The sequence below is a fragment of the Porites lutea genome, chromosome 2 (assembly GCF_958299795.1).
Source record: "Porites lutea chromosome 2, jaPorLute2.1, whole genome shotgun sequence".
In the NCBI taxonomy this organism is placed as follows: Eukaryota; Metazoa; Cnidaria; class Anthozoa; order Scleractinia; family Poritidae; genus Porites; species Porites lutea.
In genome coordinates this window covers 23,621,680-23,630,551 of record NC_133202.1, presented here as the reverse complement: position 1 = coordinate 23,630,551, position 8,872 = coordinate 23,621,680, and the positions used below count along the sequence as shown (strand labels likewise).

Genomic DNA, 8,872 nt, shown 5'->3' with positions numbered 1-8,872 from the left:
CTAAAGGAAAGCCAAAAAAAGTAGGTTTGACAGCTACAGTGTCAGAAAACTATATATTGATCTTATCCCATATCACCTTTCGGCATTGTCGTGTGCACATTTTTCCGACAACCTCTCTCAAAATAGCTGTATATTTCAGTCTTAAATTCTGATTATGTTGCTGCTCTCTCGTAGGCTCGCTCCGCAGCAACAACATTTGCGGTGAACTGTTTTATTAACGAATAGAGTGTAAATTAGGAAAACATTTATCTTCTTGAATTAACCCACCAAGGAAGAGATCTGGAGGTCCAATGATTTCTTAAACTGCGGCCCAATTTAGACTTCGTTTAAATATCCGATCCTATATGTTTAGTCGTTTAGGGAGAATGAGGTTCACTCACCTACCGAGCTACCCTGGCCTAGTCAGGGAACCCCGCTCATTCAATGGTGGGTTCGTCTTCCTAGGCGGGTCAACGTTTCTCCATATGAACACTTTGGCTCAACCGGGCGGGTTAACTCAGTCGAGACAATCAGAGCATGCACGAGCGCTGTTGCCTCAGACAAAGGGATTACTGAGCTTTTTCCTCAAATAAACACTCGTTAAAGTTGAACCAGATGATAGTTTGACCTTCTTTTATTATTATTATTATTATTATTATTATTATTATTATTATTATTATTATTTTATAAAATTAACCCCAGCCTGTGGCTATATTTACAAAGCGACGCATTTCATTGGACTCGTATATTTATCCACCCCTTTCCCGGTGCATACGGACAAACTATACTGTATGGCAAAATGCAATGCTCACAAAAAAATAAGGAAATTTCTTGGAAAAAGTTAAAATAGCATCATTTATAGGAGGCGTTAGCACTAAAGGACTGGTCCTAAATTTTACCGTCTCTAACGGTATCCCTGAGAATTTGAGAAAAACTAGTTAAGTACGCTTTTAGGAAAACAAATACACAACTGGCTATTATTACTCGATCTTCAAAGACAGGATAGTTATGCTGATATAGACACCCCTATTAATGAAATTATAAACGTTTATCTAATGTAATTTAATTGTTATATATTTTAATTAATTATCTCTTTTATATATTTCCTTCCTTCCTTCACCTACACACATTTACAGTAATTTCAAGGCAAGATGTTTCTTTGCTTCAGGTTCCTTTAGGTAGTAATTATTGAGTCAGGTATTGTTCTCGCTTTGGGTGAGATCTGTTTGCTGGGATACCAAATAATGACAATTCCACGCAGTTTGGGATGAATTTGGCAATAAGAGTCGCCGCTTATTTCATTTCAGCATATAAAGCTAGGAAAATCCGGATAGACAAGAAAATTATCCCAGCAAAGGTGAGGGCACAACCGCAATCCGGGAGATGAATTTCGAGCAAAACGGGAGGGAAGTAGAAGAGAAAATATTTTCAAACTTTGTTGTTGCAGTGAGCAGAGGGGCTTTGTGCCTCGCTTTAATGCCTTAAAAACATGACAAGAAACGACCACTAACTAGCAGTTGGAGAAATGACACAGATCCAGATCCTAAACAACGTCATATCCCATGTTTCTGAGATCATCATATAGATCACGTCACAGGCTATCTACGAAAAGTTTAATGTTTGCAATTATTTTACAACACGTCAAAAATCCAAGGGGGCTCTGGCTACCCCAACCCCAACTTGTAGCACGGTGGGGGATGGATATCCGGGCACGTCCTAGCAGAACGAATACTAGCAGGAATTATGAGTTTGGAGTACGCCATTTTGTTCTCCGCAGTTTCATTAGACTGCGAGCAGTCTCTCTTTTTCTTCAGATTTAGTGAAAAGAGTGAATGCGTGAGCGAGCGTCGAGCGGGGAAGCCAAGAGACGCGCGAAACGAGAGGTTTCTCGCGCGTTTCGCTCGACGAACTTAGAAAAGAGGGAGACAGCTCGATAGATCTCTTTCAATTCTTGTAGCCGTAATTCTTATCGCCCTACGATACTAGAAATGCAAAAACAAAAACATCGCGCCCAAATTGGCCTTTCACGGGCCCGGGAACGCTTTCAGAAGCACATATTTCGAAACATTTTCCATCATATGGAGATTTTATAATCCTAGACTTGCTCAAGCTGCCTTAGTTTCATCATTTAAATTAAGACAAGCTTAAAGAAAAAGTTAATTAGAGATTTCTAAGTTTTCTGAATTGCAACCGATTCAATCTTCTGCGGTAAAGGAAACGTAACCATCATCTTCACAGCCTCCTTTTATCACTTCCCATGCATCATCAGGCGTGTATGATCCACCTCCTCCCGCCACCTTGTCACTTGATACTCCACCCCCTGAATATCTACCTCCTCCCCCGGGAAAGTTATCACAAGCTCCTTCCCCGCCGAACCCACCATCGCAATTCGTGGTACTTTCTCCACCCTTACCCAAAGAAATTCCCCCTTTACTACAGTGCACTGCCCCGCAATACTTGCCATCTTCAAGGCAACCCCCGTTGTTAAGATAACCAGCCCCAGCCCCAGAGTTTGGTATAAAGTTTGCATCTCGACAAACCTTACCACCACCCCCGTTAGTACCTCTCGTGTCAACGGAACCACTGCCATCCGGTGAATCATTCCCAGGTAGATTATCTTCTTTCCCACTACCCCCTCCCCCGCCAACCACAAGAATAAGGACATGTTTGTTCGGTGGACGATAAACAAACGTTGCCCCACCCCCACTTCCTGGGTGGCTTTTATCCTGTGTTGACCCCTTTTGTCCCACCAGTATGGCTAACTTATCTCCCTTTGACAATGTTATTACGCCACTGACTTTTGCTCCTTTTCCCCTTTTCTTGGGCAAAATTCCGTCCCCTCCTGATGCTCCGCAAGCTTCTACACTGTACTTTCCTGTGATTGGCACCTGCCACTCTTGGACACCGTTAGTGACATATACCTCCTGGAGTAAAGTGCCTTTATATCCTGCAGCACTAACTGGACCATTCTTTCCTGTGGCTCTCAGCGTCGTGAAGTCGTACCACCCTAGTAATGAACCAAAACTGTCAAAACTTGTCTTACATGTGCTTTTCGAAAATACGCGAATTCTTTTTTCGCTGCCGTCAATCGTTATTTTGATCACAAGCAAGAACCTTGAAACACTGAAACACAAAATTGATGGAAATCCACCAATCACAAATCACACTTTTTGAACCCGTTGAAGTAACATTATGTTTTCTAATAGATCGAGTAATGCTTTTGAACTTCACAATTCGCGTGTTTTTGAAAAGCGAAGTAGGATGATTTCGGAAGATGAGGTGGAAGAATTCACATTTGTAATTTGTAACTCGCTGAAGTAAGGCAATAAACTTTACGGCCCGGAGGGACGGCTGCAATGCAGCAGGCTACATCAAGATGCAACCAGCTCTTTATTTTTCATAAAAGGCGACATGAATTAAGGGTGTATTGGTTTCGACACTTGTTTTAAGTTACAATTTTTAAAGGATTAAGGCTGCCGTTATAAAAACACAAGGGATTATTGTCAATCCCAGATATTGGTGCTTGACACACTTTGCCCGATCATTAATTTCTGTTTATAAATTTAGCAGTCTCTGATTTATAATTTTATTAAGGCCTTTTTGAGGGCAAAGGAAAGAAACAGTTTCATGTTCTATCAACCGGATTTCTTCTCCCTTTATGAGATATAAACAAATGAAGCTACAAAACCACGTAAAACATGTTTGAAAACAGGAGCCAATTTCGTGTCGCAGTTACTTTTGTAAGACCTTCCTTAGCATGACCTGGCTAGTTGTGTGTTATGATACATTCCTTGAGAAAAGTAAAATGATCGTTAAGTAAGCCATTCTTTCGAAATTCAGTGCATTACATTTGTCATTAATTTTGTTTTTACTCTTCCTTTGAACCCAGAGAAAATCATTTCAATTTTAGATTTTTGAATATGGTAAATGCAAAGCGAAAATCGTTTAATAATATCACCTCTATAGGGGCAATCTAATACAGCACCATCAATTAGCTTAAATTTAGGTAAAAAGAAACCTATGTGTTTTTTTTTTCTTCTGGAAAACAAGGAATATGCGTCAAACGTGATTAATATTATTAAAACATAAACCCTAGCATTCAAAACTAATGGAATTTTTTTTTAAGTATAACGTTTCTTGTTCTTTCAATGATAACCCGTTTCATTTTCTTGCACTTTTCCCGAGCAAAGTTGTAAACAAAAACTGCAACGAAACAGTGATGGAAAGCTTGTCAGCAAGCACCTTATTTGAAAATAACGAGATTAAAGAGATTTAGACTCACGTTTACGGCAAAAGTGAATTTGTACCACGTGGTCAAGCTTTACCTTTTAAAACTTGTACTTTTCTGTTAATTAAGTTCCACCTCAAAATTCGTCGCTTCACGTTAGTTTTGTCCAGAGAAATTTGTTTGGACTGTTTTTTTTAGTAGCCTACGTAGCAGGCGTCGAAAGGGGTAGGGGATAGGGAAAAGGGGAAAAAGGGAGGAGGTATGGGAGAGAGGGGAAGGGACGCCTGCTTTAAGAACCCCCTTTTATTCATTTCTGCGGGCGCTGGCGTCCGTAAATTCCTGATTGGCTGCGCCGTAATGAGTAACTTATTGGCGTGTATCCTGGCGTGTATTAGTGTGAGAGACAAACATGACGAAGGCATCAAGAAAATGTGTTCTACTGGCATAAGCTTTGGATGATCAAAATTACTCCAATCACGTAGCCACTTCACGATAAAACCCGAACTAAAACCGACTGTAACAGCTTGTTTAGCAGGCAGAGATGCTCAGGAGGTTTTGTATACTGGATTTGTCCAAACACTGAGCAGCGATTCAAAGCGATTGCGATTCTTACCAGACATCTGCAATGCCGATATTCAAAAGACCTCCTTTTCCGCAAAAACATATACCGTCTTGAATGGAGTTTTAAATGGTTTGCAAAGAGAGAGCTGAAGCTTTGGTAAAAACTATCCGTTGAGCATTTTGACAATTGTTTATAATTCTCCTTTACTTTCATTATTCTTGTCTCAGACTGGCCAGTGTTCTGTTCTTTGTGACCATCACAGTGCTTGATGAGGTTGTAAGATAAAAGGTGTTGTGTATTCACACGAAACTGATCATTGTTTGTCGTAGATTGCGAGCAGTAAAAAAATGAGAGACTGCTCGTAGTCTATGTTTGTCGTGTTTGCTGCGGGAGCAAGAACAGTAAAAATGTTTAATTTCGCTCGATTATGATATCACTTGAAAAAAGCGTCTCAACTTGACAATTTCCGATAAACAAAGTAATTAAGTTTGAACCATGCTGAGAAGCCCCGTACTTGTGATTGGTCACGTATTGACAGTGACATGATCGGATTAGTTGAGAAAATGGTGGGCGGATTACAAAAACACCGGCTCTTATAGCAGGCGCTCCCTTCCCTTTCCCCTCTTTCGTGCTTTTCTCCCTCTATCCCCCTCTCCCTCCCCTTTTTGCGCCTGCCACACAGGCTATTTTTTTAGCTGCACGTTTTCTATTTTAAGAAAGTCACAACTTGAATCTGACGTTTGCCGTTTGCCGCAAACGTAACTCTAATCTCTCTAATGTAAGATCCCGCGCCGTCAAGCTGTGAAAGAACCTTCGCTAGCTTGCAATCGATTCTTAAATGAAGAGCTTGTACACAGGCTAAGGATAAATAACTCTAATCATACTCACTGTTTTTTGTTTCGCAAAATTTCCCAATCCACTGGACACCACACTCGCAGGTATATTCTTCGTTTATTTTTACACAAGCACCATTGTTTTGGCATCCAATCCATCGACAGTCATCCTAAGATAAAATGTGGAGATACACTGAAAAGTCATGATTAAATCATCACTATCATTACTTTTTATAAACATAGTTTCTCTTTTGTGGAAGGTAGCAATCTCAGGCCGCTACCGTAAATCACCTACATGTAATAAACGCCCGGGGCGTCTATTTCATTCAAGGGGTCCAAGTGGGGGCGTTTAATAGATAGGAAGCGTTTAAAATACAGAGGCGTTTATTCCCAAAACTGTAAAAAGCACCACAGAAGTAATATGCTTTCAGAAAAAATATCAAGAAAGCTTAGCTTTAAAATAGCGGAATATCCACTCCATCAATTGTTACGTCTAGGCCGTCAAGAGATCCATATCGCTCTTTCAAATCCCAACACCGATGTCAGAATCCTCGTTCAGGGTTTTTGTGTTGCCATCGTTAGTCTATCCTTACTTTGAACTTGACATTGAACAATGAAACGAAATACACAAAGCCTTGTTAATCAAGCAAGAAGCTGAATGTATGAAATGATTTTGCTCCTTTCTTTCCAATTCTTAGTATTTTAGAGTACAATTCTCATGCGGGGCGTTTAGAGAGGGGCGTCTAAGACAATTTTAAGAGCGTAGAGGTCGTGTCTATTAGATAAGAGGCGTTCATTTGGAAAAAAGCGTTTATTAGGTCATTTACGGCATATTTGGCGAGCCCCTTTAGATTCCATCGCAAATTCACCATTGAGTTGTGGAATTGGCTAGAGCGCCTGGTAACCTTCGTTGGACTTCACTGGATTGTAATTCTATCAATGTAAAATTTCAGAGTTCGTGGTTGTTAAATCTAAACAGGAAATAGGAGATAACCATGCATTTGAGATAGGAGCAACATTAAAAGATCGAAATTTAAACTATAAATGGAACTTTCCTCGTAAATGAAGTTTATTACCTGCGAACGACTTCAGATTCTATTTGCTTTCCCCAAGATCTACTCTTTCCATAAAATATAAGAAAATATATCGAAAATATCTTCCCGAAAACCTCCATTTAGAAACATTGTAAATCCGGAAACGTAGCTAAATGGCGACAGCGTGACAATCATCAAAAATGTCTAAATATGTGCAATTTCGTTTGTTGTTGTTGTTGTTGCCATTGTTTTTTTTTTTTTTTGTTTTTTTTTCCTTTTTGTTCTTCTTCCTTTGTCTTTTGTTTTTTTCTTTTTTTTTCAAGTTAGTAATTTTTGGAAAGTAGGACGATTTAATTTGGATATAAAATAATTTTTTAGTCTTTAACTCCTGACTACCCCAGCGCGAGGGCAGAATGATATATTTTTTTTCCAGCTTCTTATCGGCTAAAAAAAAGGAGAACTATTTCCGTTAAATTTTTAGATTCTAGTCAAACTAAACAAATCTTAATTCAAATACGACGTCTATTTTGACTGGAACAAATGCAGTTTTTTTAATTAAGATAATTAACCTAAATTTATTAGTTATGAAAGTCAAATATTTGTTTTCTTTTTTTCTTATCCACTTAAAAAATCCGTGATAAAAAAGAGCATTTATCATCGCGATTTTGAATCAAATTGACATACAGTAAAAGAGCTGAATTTCGCGTTTATCACTGAAATTCTGCCTTCTAGTCAGAAATTATATTTACGGAACTACAGAATGTTTTCGACACTATTTTCTTTGTCACTTTAATGGAGCAAATATTACATGAGCATTTGAAACTTTTGTACTGAAATGGCCCCTAATTTTCACCCTTTCATTTACCCTTTATCTTTTAGAAAGTCATTGTGGCAAAAAGGTTGTTATATATCCTTGTTTTGGTTTTCAGATATACTTCAAGATACATGTGTTTATACGTTTTTGTTTTAGGCCCGACTATGTGACCCGTCTCCATGCTGTGCATATTTGATGTTCTTGGATGGATTAGAAAAAAAAGGTTTGCGACAGAAAGCCTTAATTTCTAACCTCCTCAGCTGAAATTATATTTAATAGATGTTTTAATGCATAATGAGTCAAATTTCAGATGGGGTACGTGGTTGTGATATCTGCTAAGTTCAGAGCGGGTGACAAATAAGGTTTCATTAAAATTTGGAAGGAAAAAAACACCGAATAATTTAATTTCCTATTCACAGTATTTCCGATATGTGCCATTTTCATTTAGCCCTCTTGTCAATCTACACCGGTTGTGAATAACTGATCTTGTTTATATTCCCTCTCTTTTAAAATAGAAACTAGGTGAGTTTAAGAAAAACAGTTATTTCAATGAGAGTCAGGTGATATTCCAGGCGATCGAGTTTCTGCAGATTGCTGGAATTTTTTTCCAATAAAGTTCGTGCTTTTAACCTCATAAATGAAAACCTCTCTATTACTGCGAATTTAATATTTCCTTTTTTTTTAAAGTGGAATCGATGCGAGTGGCCAATAAAGCAAATAATTGTGTGCATTACAGATTATGTGTCCAGCGATCATTAAAGTTCCACTAACTTAAATTTATGGGCTTTAAAAATATAACGTGTAATTGCTGCCGGAAAATGAGACCAAGAATGGCTGAGGTAGTCGAAATGAAAAGAGTAAAACTTAAATAATGCCTGGGACACACAGGTGATAAATATAAACTATACAAAACGGTCCGTTTGTTGATTATCAGGTTAGATCCAGAGCTATACTGTTACAAATTCTTTACCCTAACAATAAGAATCTAAGACGATCATAGACCCTCTGTAATACTACCTATGTAGCTGTGAGGGGTAAGCAAACCCATGGCTTTCACTTTTATGGAACAACAGAATATAAGTTTGGAAAAGTGCAAACAGCTGTGATTCATAATAACGTTGCGTCCTGAATCCCGCAGAGTGGCTAGATCATTTGCATCACCGAGACTTTACTTTTTTCTATGGCCAAAAAACATCTTAGAGAAAGGTAAAGGGCCCTAAAAATGACGCTCAAATAAAAAGAAAAGGTAAAAAGCGACAACAATAAGGAATGAAAGAGAACTTAAGAGCAAACTCACCATGTTGTCTCTTGAGTATGGAGCCTACAAACTTCCAAATTCATAATGTAAATCCTTTTCCAAACTTATCAGATCCAACGGGCTTTCAGTGTTCAACTCACACGTGCCTTCTTGTCTGGCACCAT

The 8,872-nt window shown here is 38.5% G+C and overlaps 1 protein-coding gene across 1 annotated transcript; it reads right to left on the bottom strand.

The window, feature by feature from the left end:
- Nucleotides 1–2,174: 2,174 nt before the first annotated feature.
- On the bottom strand, nucleotides 2,175–8,872 carry LOC140925871 (uncharacterized). The gene is made up of 3 exons (XM_073375715.1): nucleotides 8,849–8,872; nucleotides 5,658–5,772; nucleotides 2,175–2,986 (listed from the first exon to the last, which is right to left on the bottom strand). Exons 1-3 carry the CDS (start codon nucleotides 8,870–8,872, stop codon nucleotides 2,175–2,177), a joined length of 951 nt encoding a protein of 316 aa, XP_073231816.1.